This window comes from Cebus imitator, unplaced genomic scaffold, assembly GCF_001604975.1.
Source record: "Cebus imitator isolate Cc_AM_T3 unplaced genomic scaffold, Cebus_imitator-1.0 Scaffold166, whole genome shotgun sequence".
In the NCBI taxonomy this organism is placed as follows: domain Eukaryota; kingdom Metazoa; phylum Chordata; class Mammalia; order Primates; family Cebidae; genus Cebus; species Cebus imitator.
This window is the reverse complement of record NW_016107481.1, coordinates 2,826,717-2,842,397: the sequence shown is the minus strand read 5'-3', so window position 1 is coordinate 2,842,397 and position 15,681 is coordinate 2,826,717. Positions and strand designations below refer to the sequence as shown.

The 15,681-nt window shown below is 39.0% G+C and overlaps 1 protein-coding gene across 14 annotated transcripts in view; it reads left to right on the top strand.

Annotated features, from left to right (window-relative positions):
• EVI5 (ecotropic viral integration site 5) overlaps positions 1–15,681 on the top strand; it is a 241,745-nt gene that overhangs the window by 155,383 nt on the left and 70,681 nt on the right. For 13 of the 14 annotated variants that reach the window (XM_037744143.1, XM_017544163.2, XM_037744144.1 and 10 more), the window contains 2 exons: positions 11,548–11,694; positions 13,875–13,970. In XM_037744143.1, the coding sequence (XP_037600071.1) occupies positions 11,548–11,694; positions 13,875–13,970 (243 nt within the window). Of the gene's footprint in view, positions 1–11,547; positions 11,695–13,874; positions 13,971–14,919; positions 15,085–15,681 lie in introns of those variants that run through there. The other variant, XM_017544168.2, reaches the window with a different exon arrangement.

Genomic DNA, 15,681 nt, shown 5'->3' with positions numbered 1-15,681 from the left:
CAGTGTCTTATTTTTTCTGCTTAAAGAACTTCTTTTAACATTTTCTGTAATGCTGGTATACTGGCAGTGGATTCTGTTAGTTTTTGTTTGAGAAAATGTTTATTTCTTCAGTTTTAAAAGATATATTTGCAAGATACTGAATTCTGTCTTGACGGTTTTTTTCTTTTAACACTTTAAATCACTCTACTATCTTCTTGTCAGAAACCATGCCAGCCAGGACTCTGTTGTAATTCTTATTTTTGTTCTTCAACATGTGATGTATTGTTTCCTCTGGTTGTCTTCAAGCTTTTCTCTTTATTTGTAGCAGGTTGAATATGGTATACCTAGATCTGGGTTTTTTTTTTCTCCTCTGGGTTTATTTGATTTATGGATTTGTGTATGCCACAAATTTTGGAAAATCCATGGTTGTTACTTTTTTTCTTTTTGAGACGGAGTTTCACTCTTTCTTGCCTAGACTATAGATAGTGCAGTAAGAGGCAGAGGTTCACCACAACCTCTCCCTCCCAGGTTCAAGCCATTCTCCTGCCTTAGCCTCCCAAGTAGCTGGGATTACAGGCATGTACCACCACACCTGTCTAATTTTATATTTTTAGTGGAGATGAGATTTCTCCATGTTGGTCAGGCTGGCCTCAAACTCCCGACCTCATGATCTGCCCACCTTGGCCTCCCAAAGTGCTGGGATTACAGGTGTGAGCCACCACAGCGGTCGGTCGTTGATTGTTATTTCTTCAAATGTTTCTTCTCATGCTTTCCTCTTCAGGGATTTCAATTATAGATATGTTACATTGTTTGAGGTTGTCTGACAACTCTTGGTTTGTTCTTTTTGTCCCTATTATTTTTCTCTTTGTGTTTTCAGTTTCCATTGACTAAGACATTTTGACTGACAAATTATTAAGTTCTCTCATTCTTTCCATTGCTTTGTCAAGTTGTCTGATGAGCCATTGAAGGCATTCTTCACATCTGTTACTGTTTTTCATTTCTAGCTTTTCCTTTATTTTATTTTATTTTTCAAAGAGACAGAGTCTCGCTATGTAGCCCAAGCTGGCCTCAAAGTCCTGAGCTCAAGTGATGTTCCTGCCTTGGCCTCCTAAAGTGCTAGGATTACAGTCATGAGCCACCATCCCAGCCCATTTCTAGCTTTTCTTTTTGACTCATAGTTTTTGTTTTTCTGCTGATATTACTTATGATAATCTTGTATGGTTTTCGCCTTTCCCTTAGAACCTTTAGCACATTAATCACAGTTATTTTAAATTCTCTGTCAGATATTATATTAGTCAGGGTTCTCTAGAGGGACAGAACTAATAGGGGAGTTTATTAAGTATTAACTTACGCAATCACAAGTTCCCACAATAGGCTCTTCTACAAAATTAGGAGCAAAGAGAGCCAGTTCAAGTCCCAAAACAAAGACCTTGAAGTCCGATGTTCAAGGACAGGAAGCTTCCAGCATGGGAGAAAGATGTAAGCTGAGCTCGTCTCTCCTTTTCATGTTTTTCTGCCTGCTTTATATTCACTGGCAGCTGATTAGATTGTGCCCACCAGTTAAGGGTGGACCTACCTTTCCACTGACTCAACTGTTACTCTCTTTTGGCAACACTCTCACAGACACACAATAACAAAGTATTGATCCTGGATATTAACTTAGTATTAACCATCACAAGTCCACCCTTTGTCAACTTGAACCTATACACATCTCCTGAGATCATATGTAATCTTCAAATAAAGACAATGATAAGGTCATAATTGTGCCTAACATAATACAGCTATCCTTCATATAACTGGAAATATACCAGTCTCTGACTCAAATCCTATTAGGTAAACTTAACAATACTTAAATGTTGATAAGAAGTCAATAAATCTTATGTCACATGATAAAGATATTTTCTTAGTACAGGTATATACATGCACAGACATGTTTTTAGCAAAAGGAGGAGGAAATACTCATGACAGTTACAGTCCTTGTGCTGCAGCTGATCACATAATGGTAGCTGGTATTGATGACTACCTTTGGCTACCCATTCTGTATTCACTTGGCCTTCAGCAAGCACCTCAGCGGGTCGTGTTTTTTTTTTTCCTAGTAAAGTGACCCAACCTTCATTCCTGAGGGGTCTCAGCCATTTGTAGTCCTACTTGGATTGGGCTGTTGTGGTTTCCCATTGACCTTAATCACAGGGCATAGTAATGCTAAGAGATGCCCTAATGGATTTCCTGTATTCCAGGCATAATCTTCCTTACCTCTGTTGTGGAGTAGCAGACTGATTTCATCTTGATAGTCTGGGTCAGTCATCTTAGCCAACACTGTAACCCCCTTCTTAGCCTGTTGACTGGTGGTGGCAATCTTAACTTCCAGTTTAATGGAATCGTTGTGTCTTCTAGTGGTAGCATTGCTCCCTCTGGAACTAAGGCCTCTAGGCCAGCAGAATGTAATGTCGTGGGAACAGGAAGCAAAAATTTTGTTAGCGGATCACTAGGGGTGATGGTGAGTGGTGCTACTTCCACTTCCACCCGTTAATTCCTGGAAACATGAATCCTGGCTATGGGAGAAACAGTACCATATATTGACTGCTGATTCAGAGCATACATGGCTTTCTGGAGAACTTTGCCCCAGCCCTGCAAAGTATTGTCACCTAGTGGGCATTGTAATTATGACTTCAAAAGGCCATTCCACCCTTCCATGAGTGTGAGCCTACTGCAACACTTCTTTAACCATAAAGTGAGTGCCTTGGTCAGAGGCACTGCTATGGTCCATGATGGTAGATAAGGCATTCTGTGAGTCCACAGTTGGTAGTCTTGGCAGAAACATTACACGCAGGATAGGCAAACCCATATCCAGAGTAAGTGTCTGTTCCAATGAGGACAAACCTCTGTCCTTTTCATGATGGAAGAGGTCCAATGTAATCAACCTGCCACCAGGTAGCCGGCTGATCACCCTGAGGAATGGTGCCATATCAGGGGCTCTGTGTTGGTCTCTGTGGCTGGTAAATTGGGCACTCAGCAGTGGCTGTAACCAGGTCAGCCTTGGTGAGTGGAAGTCCATGTTGCTAAACCTATACATAACCTCCATCTCTGCCACCATGGCCACTTTGGCATGGGCTCATTGGGCGATGGCAGAGGTGGCTGGGAAAAGAGGCTGAGTGGTCATCCTATCCACTCAATTATTAAACTACTCTGCTGAGGTCACCCGTTGGTGAGCACTAACATGGGATACAAATATCTTCAGTTTTTGACCACTCTGAGTGGTCAAATTTTTTTGCACCAATTTTCCAATCATCCTTCTTCCAAGTCCCTGACCAATCAGCCAAACCATTGGCTACAGCCCATGAATCAGTATATAATTGTACATCTGGCCATTTCTCCTTCCATGCAAAGTGCACAACCAAGTGCACTGCCCACAGTTATGCTCACTGGGAAGATTTCCCTTCCCTGCTGTCCTTCAGGGATGTCCTAGAAAGGGGCTGTAGTGCTGCAGCTGTCCACTTTCAGGTGTTGCCTGCGTATTGTGCAGAACTATCTGTGAGCAAGGCTCTGGTCTTCTCTTCCTCTGTCAAATGATCATAGGGAATTCCCCATGAGACGATCGGTGCAGGCTGGGAAAGAGAAGACAGGGTGTCAGGAATGGAGACCATGGGCATTTGAGCTACTTCCTCATGTAACTTACTTGTGCCTTCAGGACCTGCTCGAGCCTAATCATGTATATACCACTTCCATTTGATGATGGAGTGCTGCTGTGCACAGCTCACTTTATGGCTAGATGGGTCAGAAAGCACCCAGTTCATGATAGGCAGTTCAGGTAACATGGTGACTTGATGACCCATAGTTAAACATTCAGTTTCCACCAAAGCCCAGTTGACAGGCCAACAGCTGTCTCTCAAAAGGAGAGTAGTTATCTGCAGAAGATGGCAGGGCCTTGCTCCAAAATCCTAGAGGCTTCTGCTGTGATTCGCCTGTGGGGGCCGTGAATCTCTGTGTTTATAATTCAAATTAGCATTTTGTCCATTAGACCTAGAAGTTTTCTGCTTGTATAAATAAAGTAAGAATGCAGCAGGCCTCCTATCCATTTCACTTCTAGGAACACCTGATTAATTAGCCAGTGCCAGAGTTCTACACAAGTCCAGACTATTCTGATTGCCACTTTGCCTCTGCCGTTTATTATAGTAGCTACACTCACCTTGCCTTTGATGGTTGAGTGCCACCACTTGGCCCCTGCCACCTTGGGATTCAATTATTCCCACTGTATTTAAATTTTGTAGTTGAGTGACTTAAGTTCCTACTGTTAGATGTGACATACAGAGAAGAGCAATTACAGGAGTCTTCAAAGATGCAGGTGCTGCCCTCACAAATCTATATCTTCTGGACCCTCCTAGCTGGGATGAGTAGGTCTAAAGTGACTAATCTACTCCACCATCCCAATCTCCCTAAGCCTTTGGATCCCTTTCTCAACATTAAACCAAGGAAGATCAGGCATTTCTAGCTCACTCACAGTGGACCATCTTTTAATCCATCTTTCAGCTGCAGGCAAATAAACTATTGGAGCCTCTTTTAACTCCCCAAGCTGCAACATTAAATGTAGAGTCCCTACTTAGTGGGCCCAAATCAATAAATTCAGCCTGATCCAAATCTATGTTCCTTCCACCATTATCTCACACCCTTAATATCCATTCCAATGCCTGTGCTCCAAATTTCTATTTGTATAAATTAGAGAACTCAAGCAGTTCTTTTTGAGTATAGTACGCCTCCTCATTGGCCACACACGGCCTCACCTCTAAGAGCCTGCTGGGACTTTAGTCTAGTTATAGGTCTAGAAGCAAACAGGGATGTTGGGGTGGCTCCTAAGGAGAATCAACATAATTTTGCCTGGCAACTGGCTCCGGGGAGGCCATCACTGTTGCCTCAGGCAGTACAGGGTTTATCTCCTCAGACAAAGGTGGAAAGGCTGATGGCAGCATGGGTTGGGGAGGGGCTGTTCCTTCTGGCAAAAAAGATTCATCAGAGTTTACAAACCTCAGTGTCCCCAGCTTTATCAGGGTCCTCCCACACATCCCCATTCCAAGTTTTAGGGTCTCATTCTTTTCCAATCAGTGCCCTCATTTTAACAGTAGACACCTGGAAAGGCTGTGCATGCATTTTTCATTGCAGGTCAGCCACTGGCATGATAAGAGCTTGTGACTGTTTACTCTCAGTCAGGGCAGTCTTAGCAGATTTGAGGCTTAGTATCTGCTTCTGAAGCCGGGAGACAGAATCCCTGAATTCATCATTTTCTTTCTTTACTTTGTCCAGTGAACTTAGGAGCAACCAATGAGCTTCATTAAGTTCTTTCGTTCTCCACATATAGTCAAAGGTATTAGGTGTAGAGTCACTGAACTTCTTGCCTCTCACAAATGGTAAATCAAGAGTGTCAAATGCATTTATTTTGCATAATTCTCTAAACAGTTCATACCAAGGACTATCAGTGTTCTCCATACTATTAGAAGTAGAGTCCTTAGCATTTTGGGGTTAATCATAGTAAGTAGCCAACTCCAGAAGCCCCCAAACCAATGAAAGAACTCCATCCTTAATATTCTGTTCATCTGGAACCACTCCTGGTACCAAACTCTGTATGAGTCAGGGTTCTCTAGAGGGACAGAACTAATAGGATATATATCTATATAGGAACTAATAGAATATATACATATATATATAATACACTTATATAAATAATACATAGATGCTGTGTGTGTGTGTGTGTGTGTGTGTGTGTGTGTGTATAAAGGGAAGTTTATTAAGTATTAACTTACACAGTCTCAGGGTCCCACAGTAGGCTGTCTGCAAGCTGAGGAGCAAGGAGAGCTAATCCGAGTCCCAAAACTGAAGAGCTTGGAGTCCGATGTTCAAGGGCAGGAAGCATCCAGCACAGGAGAAAGATGTAGGCTGGGAGGCTAGGCCAGTCTCTCCTTTTCATGATTTTCTGCCTGCTTTATATTCTCTGACAGCTGATTAGATGGTGCCCACCAGATTAAGGGTGGATCTGTCTTTCCCAGCCAACCAACTCAAATGTTAATCTCTTTTGGCAACACCTTCACAGACACACACAGGATCAGTACTTTGTATCTTTCAATCAAGTTGACACTCATTATTAACCGTCACGGATATTTTTAATATCTGTGTCATATGTAATGCTGGTTCTGTTGATTGCTTTGCCTCTTGTGTGAGCTTTGTTTTTCTTTGCCTTTTCCTATGCTTTGTAACTTTTTTGTTGAAAGCTGGATATCTTGTGTAGGACTGCAGACTAAATCAAATAGTATTGTGCCTGGAAATGGGCACATTTTTCCTTCTGCTAGGCCTCTGATATGGGAGATTCGAGTTAATATAGTCCAGAGATGGGCTGAGTTTGAGGTTTGCTGTTTTTGTGGTTATCAGTGCACTATAGGCTTCAAATTCCCTTAGCAATACCTTATTTTTAGAGTGGGAGCTGGTTTGCCAGAGGGATTTTGTGTCTTTAGGTCTTCCCTTTGCATAACATTTCAGAAGGATCTGTCTTTAGCAGTATTCCATTTCTTACTTGTTACAGAAGAGTTGGAGGGGCAACAGTGTTTTCTGTTGTTCTCATAAAGCCTGTCTTAGCCAGGCACAGTGGCTAATGCCTATGATCCCCAACACTTTGGGAAGCCCAGGCAAGAGGAACACTTGAGGCCAGGAGTTTGAGACCAGCCTGGACAACCTAGTGAGACCCTGTCTTGTATAAAAAATGTCTCAAATTAGCCAGATATGGAGGTATGTGCCTGTAGTCCCAGCTACTTGAGAGGCCAACATGGGAGGTTTGCTTGAGCCCAGCAGTTTGAGGCTGCAGTGAACTATGATTGCACCACTGCACTCCAGCCTAAGCCACAAAGGAAGATCCTTTTTCTAAATTAAAAAAATAAATGAATTCAGTCTTTGGCTTCATTATGTCCTTTGATCTGGTACATTTGGTCTTTTAGTGCTCCTGCCCACCCTTAGATGGGCACAAAACAGTTCTGCTCCTTTCCCCAGATGCAATAGCTTTCATCAGTGCCCCAAAGACAGCAGTGTTTCTTGGCCCCAAATCTATACAGATTAAAGCATATGTTCCCTAGGCAGGGTTTAGTGCCTTCCTATAGTGGCTGATACTCCCCTTCCTGAGTCCTGTACCATGAAATTTCTTTCTCAAGACTCTTGCCAGTCTTTCTTGTATGCCCCTGTTGCGGTACAAGAGTTTGTGAACTTAGACTTCAAGTCTGCTGCCTCTTGAGCCTCCACACTGTCTAGCCAGCCAATACTTAGCTTCCACCAGTTTGATATTTACTCTAGCTGAACCATTCTTAGCTTGTGGCTGTTTCTGCCCCTGGTGAGAAAGTGCTTAAATCTCATCCCATCTCTCTTGGAAGGCTCCCTTAGAGTTTGGCTAGCTTTCTTTGTTTCCCTCATTTTGGCTCACTGCAACCTCTACCTCCCGGGTTCAAGAGATTCTTCTACCTCAGCTGCCCAAGTATCTGGGACTACAGGTGCGTGCCATCACTCCCTGCTAATTTTTGTATTTTTAGTGGAGACGGGGTTTCACCATATTCAGGCTGACCTTGAATTCCTCACCTCGTGATCTGCCTGCCTTGGCCTCCCAAACTGCTGAGATTACAGATGTGAGCCACCATGCCCGACCTGCCTTCTTTTTTCACTGGAAGGGTGGGAACAGTAGTGCTTTGAGCCTCTTCATCCCAGATCACAAATCAAAAGTTCTGATTATGATGTATTTGTGATAGTTTTATTTTGTAGTTTCGGTTTCTTTATTTTTTGTTCCTATGTTTGTTCTTCCTTTCCTCCTCTTTATTGGATTAATTTAGTTTTTTCTTTCACTTTCAGTTTGACTGTTATAATTTATTTTGTTTCCTGTTAGTGTTTAGTACCTGAAAAAAATTGGGAGTGCTTACCTGGCTGAACAAAGTCTAAAGTTAGTCTTCATCTCTGTATCCCTTCCAAACATTTATAAGGACCTATAAAGAACTTTATGTGTTCTTCTGACTTACAAGTTGTTATTGTTCATTTTTTAATACCTCTGAACTACTAGATATTATTATTATTTTATGGAGTCAGAGCTTATCTGGATTTGTTCCTGTTAACCAATTATTGTTGCTCTGAATTCTTTTTTTTAATTTAGTTTAGTTTAGTTTTTTGTTTTTTTAATAGGGTCTCACTGTTTTGCCCAGGCTTAATTGTGGTGGCTGTTCACAGGCTCCATGATATCTCACTACAGCTTCAAGTTCCTGACCTCAAACAGTTCTCCTGCCCCAACCTCCCAAGTAGCTGGGATTACAGGCTGCTCTCTGCTCTTATATTTGACAGTTTCTAGTTTCCATCCTGCCTTGTAAATCTGTCACGTCTTTAAAATTACTTTTCTCCCTTGTGTGATAGTATAGCTCAGTATACTACTATAGGGTGAAGTTTTTTTTTTTAAGCACTACAAATTTTTGCCGTTGAAATATCTGCTAGACATTTTATTATCCTTCCTTTATAGATCTCAGTTTTCCCCTTGATTTGCCTCTGTAGCATTCTAAGTTTTGTTACAGTACATTTTGGTGGAGATTTATTTGTATTTATCCTGGTTGCAACTAGTTGTGTTTCCTAAACTGTAGATTCATATCTTCTATTTCTTAAATTGTAAAATATTCTCAAATATTACCATCTCTTAGACCATCATATCTCACTTTCTTTTTCCATTTTATCCTGTAACCCCTATTAGGTATATTTTGGACCTTACTCTATTTTTCTTAAATTGTAAAATATTCTCAAATATTACCATCTCTTAGACCATCATATCTCACTTTCTTTTTCCATTTTATCCTGTAACCCCTATTAGGTATATTTTGGACCTTACTCTATTTTCTGTGTCTAATGACTTCTTCTAGGACACTGATTATATCTTCAGTGCAGCTAATCTCCAATCTAATCCATTCATTGAATTTTTAATATCAGTGGCTATATGTATAGAAATTTTCTTTAGTTATTTTTCCAATTTGCTTAATGTTTTTGATAGTGACTTGCCTATAGATCTTTGTCTATGTTTTGGCATCTTCCTTTTATGTCATTAATACTGTAATTTTAGGCATAACCTGTGTTATAAAAAGTTCTATAATTTATTATCTCTCGAGTTCTTAAAATATATTTTTTTCTGTCCACTGTCTCTCACTCATGGCAGTTCTTGGGTTTTATGTGCATTTTGTAATGCTGAATTATGGTCTTGTGTTCAGGGATGCAGGGAGGGAGTTTTATCTGTGGAAATTATTTGCAGCTTATGTCAAAGATGTGTCCCTCTGAAGTGTAGTTATTTGTTTTAATGGTAGCAGGTAAGACAGTAAAAAGAGACTGTGATACATTTTGAATACAATACTAAGAAGTTTACTTAATTTTGTAGACAGACTTATTTGTTGATTCAAAATGAGAAAGAAGCCAGGTGCAGTGGCTCATTCCTATGTTCACAGGATTTTGGGAGACCAAGATGGGAGGATCATTTGAGCTCAGGAGTTCAAGATGATTGGCCTGAGCAACATAGCAAGACCTCATCTCTACTAAAAATAAAAAAAATTATCTGGGTATGGCGGCGCATGCCTATGGTCCCAGCTATTCAGGAGATCAAGGCAGGAGAATTGGGAGATTGAGGCTACGAGTGAGCTGTGATTGTGCCTTTGCACTCCAGCCTGAGCAACAGAGCAAGCCCCTGTAAGACCCTATCTTAAAAAAAAAAAAAAAAAGAGAGAGAGATTGAAAATGAGCAAGACCAGAGTATATGTTACAAGAAGATAAGTAAAAGTAAAGATGAAGCAAGTTTTAAATGGTTGAAAGTTTTACAGCTTAGATCTATTAGATGATCTAAATTTTTTCATTCAAACTGGAGGCAAGGTCTTTTTCATAGGGTGAGGTAAAGTAGGAAGAATAATGGTAACAACTGAACATTTATTAAGTATCAAATTTCCCTGGTGTGGTGGCTCACGCCTGTAATCTCCAAACACTTTGGGAGGCCAAGGTGGGCAGATCACTTGAGTGAGGTCAGGAGTTCCAGACCAGCCTGGCCAACGTGGTGAAACTCCGTCTCTACTAAAAGTACAAAAATTAGCAGGGCATGGTGGTGGGTTCCTGTAATCCCAGCTACTTGGAAGACTGAGGCAGGAGAATCACTTGAACTCAGGAGGGCAGAGGTTGCAGTGAGCCAAGATCATGCGACTACACTCCAGCCTGGGCAACAAAGCGAGACTCCATCTCAAAAATATAATAATAATAAAATCTAACGCATTGTGTGAGACTCATTTCATAAACTTTTCTCCTATGATCTAATCTTCACAACATAGCCTCAAAGGGCAAGTAGTACTATGTCTATTGAAATTTGGTAGGATTAACTTGGCCAAGCTTTAAGAACTGTTAAATGAGAAGTTAGATTTTTACTTCTTTTGGTTGTGAAAGTCCCAACTGTTTCTTTCAGGCCTCAGATAGAATAATTTAGGGTTGAGAGAATGCAGTCTGGGTCATACATGAGTGTGAAAACTACCTCGAGTTCAAGATCTATATGTTTTTTAGCACGTTTTATAATTATAATGCAATAAACAACTAGCATTTGTTGCTGCATATTAGGCCCTGTTACACATATTATTTAATTCTGAAGACACCAAAATGAGAAAGTATTTTACATACATTTTTCAAATAAGGAAATAGAGACTTAGAGTTACTAGCTTGTTTGCTTAATGACAAAATATTAAAACCAGAATTCAAAATCTGTCCTTCATGAAAAAAGACTGTGCTAGGCATTGAGAGCATGTAGAGGTACAAATATGCCATATTTTGTGACATCAAGTTTACAGCCCAATAAATAATGATGGGACCTTTTCTTTTTTCATTGAGACAGAGTCTTGCTGGAATGCAGTAGCACAATCTTGGCTCGCTGCAACCTCCACCTTCTGGGTTCCAGTGATTCTTGTGCCTCAGCCTCCCAAATAACTGGGATTGCAGATGTACACCAGCATGCCTGGCTAATTTTTGTATTTTTAGTAGAGACAGGGTTTCACCATGTTGGCCAAGCTGGTCTCAAACTCCTGGCCACAAGTGATCTTCCCATTTTGACCTCCCAGAATGCTGGGATTGCAGGCATGAGCCACTGCACCAGGCCTGATGGTATCTTTTGACTGGTTTGTTCTTTCTTTCTGGAACTGGAAAGAGGAGTGAAATTCACCATTCCTGTATCTATCTGCTTTGTACTCCCATTGCCAATCTTAGAAAGGAACACCTTCAAGTTGTATGTAAGCATTTTTACAGTTTACAGCTATTTTTTGTATAAATGGTATATTGAGTTATAATTAGTTTTTAATATTGATATTATGCATTCTTTTGGATTAGTTCATTTTAAAAGCAGTTTTGTATCTTATTTTTTTAAGATGTTGATTTGTTGAATAACATTGACCTATAACTAATAACATTTTTAATAATACTATCATGGTATAAAATGGATAGGTAATTTTTTTTTTAATTTTCAGGTCTTGTATCTGTAGTCTGAGTATTTATATTTCTGATTATTAGAACCAGATCAATAGTAACCATCTTCGAAGAGCAGAACAAGAGGTGGTTAGCCTACAGGAGAAAGTGCAGTATCTTTCCGCACAGAACAAAGGACTCCTTACTCAATTAAGTGAAGCAAAGCGCAAACAAGCAGAGATCGAATGCAAGGTAAATATGTCAATTAACTGATTTTTTTTGTCAATATATAATAATATAATAATAACTTTTTTGGGTTTGTCTCATCATGTTTAGATTATCTTAAAAACAAAACAAAAAGGCTAGTCCTGTTTTCCACTTATTCTGAACTTGTTTTGGTAGTTGCTTTCAAACCAGGTTAGCTCATCTTGCTTCTGTGGTGGGTTTCAGTCAAGAAACATTTTCAGTCACTTCCTTGGTTAATTTAATTTCCTGCATTGGCATTTAATAGTATCTCTTTACACTTTTTCTTTTGACTGGTAACTGTTTAAAACCAGAGCTTTTAATGGCTTGATCAAGAAAAGATAGGTCATTTACAGAAGTTAGGGCTCCTCTGCTTTGATTGGCATCTTATTAGTGAGCAATTAACATTGACATGTTTTCTGGATAGACTGGAGAGCAAATGAAATGTATGTGTACCAGTGGGTTGGGAAAAATGCATTATGTTACCCATTATTTTTTTAATCAGTTATATACTTTGGCTTTTTTGTGAAGTGTTTGGATTCAAAAAGCATCAAAAAGAATGCAAGTACATTCTTTCCTGAAGTAAATTTATAGTATAGCAGTGGTGAGAGCGTGGGGAAAGGCAGTGAGATGGAAGAAGATGGGGGAGGGTTTGGGGGGGAAAGAGAGAGAGAGAGAGACAGAGAGTGTGTAAGTGTGTGAGTGTGTGTGTGTGTGTGAAATAACTAAAGAGATGACTGTAGACTGGGAATTAGAATGGATTACTAAAGGCAAGTTATGGGATTTTAAAAAATAAACTAAGCATCTACATTTCCATGGTGAGATAGTAGGAATGATGCCCTTTAAAGATTCCAGCCTTATTATATAAGAAATAAGACTTTTGATGGCACATATAAAGCTGTAATTCCATCAACGTATTCTGGTGTCATCAAAAACCAAGAGTAAAGCTGGAGTGGTTTATCAGTGTCACTGAAATCCAGAGATGAAATTACATCCTTATAAATATGCATGACTGTTAGAATTTATACTGACAGAAATCTCTAGGCAGTACTGAAATTTGTGCAACGCACAGTCACTTTTGAAGGATATTAAACTAGTTTATAAAGAAAATATTAAATGAAGTATCAATCTGATTTGTCATACCAATATCTGAGTTTTTATTATGCTAAATTATCTGTGCTCACATCTTACAGAGAACTAAATTTAGTCTTTTATTTATTGTTGGTGTTAGTTTTCCTTAAACATATTTTGATAACTGTGTTACTAGATTTAATATTGCTCTTCAAATGCCATAGTACCTGTTGTGCAAAGTAAAATGTTCTTTGGAAATAAATCTTTGAGGAACTTGCTTTTGAAAACAGTTTTCTTTGAACTTACCTAAGTAATGGGCTCAGATTCAGAATATTAAAGGATTTTATGAACTAATATGGGATTTTATTTAATTTTTAATTGTTCATTAATACCTCTGTGAAGTATGTTACAGATGCAGACTCTTATCTACCTGTGTTTAAGCTTTGTGTTAATTTATTCAGTCTTTTGTAATGCCTTTTGCAGATTTCGAGAATGACCAATGTATTGTTATGCAGAATGCACCTAGTACATTCTGATTAAATGTATATATTTTACCTTGTCATGTTGGAATGATTCAGGAACAAAGTTAATTTTTCAAAAAGCCAGTCATTGAAATAAATCTGATTCATTTTCATTTAGTATTATAAGATTATAGCTTATGACTAATTTATAATTATTAAAGCTTTTTTTTTATTTGTGTAAGATGTGTGGATATTGTTTATAATATTAATGGTGTTTTCCCTCTACAACTGAATTTGAATGTTCTCACTTAAAGATGAAATATTACAAGCCTGTGAACTCCAGTTTCAAAATGCCAAGCACTCTAAAACCCTAGAGTTTTTTCATAAATTTCACACAAATTCCTTTGGAGGGAAAACTTAATTTGAATTGATATATGGTCATTTATAATTTTTATTTATTCTACTTGATGTGAACATTTGTATCTCACTGCTTCATTGTATGCATTAAGCATATTGTTTCATTATAGGTGCTGCCTTACACCCTGCTGGATTATACTAATGTGTGGTTTATGCAACCTATTACTTTTCTAAAATATGAAAAATCTGAATTCCAAACACACCTGGTTTATTTTGTTTTGGTTTGGTTTGCTACACTAGAACAAGGAAGAAGTGATGGCTGTGAGGCTTCGGGAAGCAGATAGCATAGCTGCCGTGGCTGAACTACAACAACACATTGCTGAGCTGGAAATCCAGGTACCATATGAAAATAATAAAGTACATGTAAAAATATAGGTTCTTCTATCCTCTTTGTCTGAACAGTAACTTATTCTTTATCCTCATGATTGTGATTTTTTCAACACTTACTTATTTCCAACTTTATTTTTTTTATTGTGATAAAATAGACATAAAACTTACCATTTAAAAGTATACAGTTCCGTGGCATTACGTATATTTGACATTGTTGTGCAGCCATCACCACCATCCATGTCCAGAACTGAACCTCCCTCACTGAACCTCTATGCCTATTAAATACTAGCTTCCCACTCCCTTCCTTCCCTAGCAACTGGCAACCACCATTCTATGTTGTCTCTATAAATTTGACCACTCTGGTTACCTCATGTAAGTGGAATCATACAATACAGTCATATGCTGCATAAGGACATTTCAGTGATGGACAGCATAAATGATGATGGTCCCATAGGATGATAACAGACCTGAAAAATTGCTGTTGCCTAGTGACTATAGCCATCATTATGTTATAGTACAACACATTACTCATGTGTTTGTGATGAGGCTGGCATAAACAAACCCACTGCATTGCCACTGTTATAAAAGCATAGCACATATAGTTGTATATAGTATATAATACTTAATAATAAATGACTATGTTACTGGTTCATATATTTACTGTTTGTTGTTTTGCTATACTATTATTGTTATTTTAAAGTATACTTCTACTTATGTAAGAAGAGTTAACTGTAAGACAGTCTCAGATCCTTCAGGAGGTTTTCCAAAAGGCATTGTTTTCATAGAAATGACAGCTTCATGTGTGTTATTGCCCCTGAGGACCTTCCAGTAGGACAAGATGTGGAGACCGAATATAGTGACATTGGTGATGCTGACCCTGTGTAGGCCTAAGCTAATATGTGTGTTTGTGTCTTAGTTTTTAACACAAATGTTTTAATTTTTCTTTTTGAGACAGGATCTCACTCTGTTGTCCAGGCTGGAGTTTAGTGGCACAGTCATAGCTTACTACAGATCCAACTCCTGGCTCAAACAGCTTCCCCAGTACCGGGGACTACAGGCACACACACCACACCCAGCTTGCTTGCTTGCTTGCTTAGTTAGTTAGTTAGTAGCAATGGGGTTTCACTTTGTTGGCCAGGCTGGTTTTGAATTCCTGGCCTCAAGTGATCTGCCTACCTCGGCCTCCCGCAGTGTTGGGGTTACAAGTGTGAGCCACCTCACCCAGCGTTAATTTTTTTTTTAACTTAAAAATTTTTTTTGTTCATCAGGTGCAATGGCTTACTCCAGATCAGTAAGCTGTGATCACGCCACTGCGCTCCAGCCTGGGCCACAGAGTGAGTCCCTGTTTCAAAAAAATACATTCATTAAAAAATAAAATTAAAAATAGAAGAAAGCTTACAGAATAAAGATATAAAAAAATATTTTGTATAGCTGTACAGTATGTGTGTGTTCTAAGCTAAATGTTATAAAAGAGTAAAGTTTACAAAATATTCAAAGTTTATAAGTAAAAATGTTACAGGAAGCTAAAGTTAATTTTTGTTGACAGAGAGACCATTTTTTTTTTTTAAGATGGAGTTTCACCATGTTGGTCAGGCTGGTCTTGAATTCCCAACCTCAGGTGATCCGCCCGTCTTGGCCTCTAAAGTGCTTGAATTACAGGCGTGAGCCACCACATCCGGCCAAGAAACCTTTTTTTTTTTTTTTTTTTTTTTTTTTT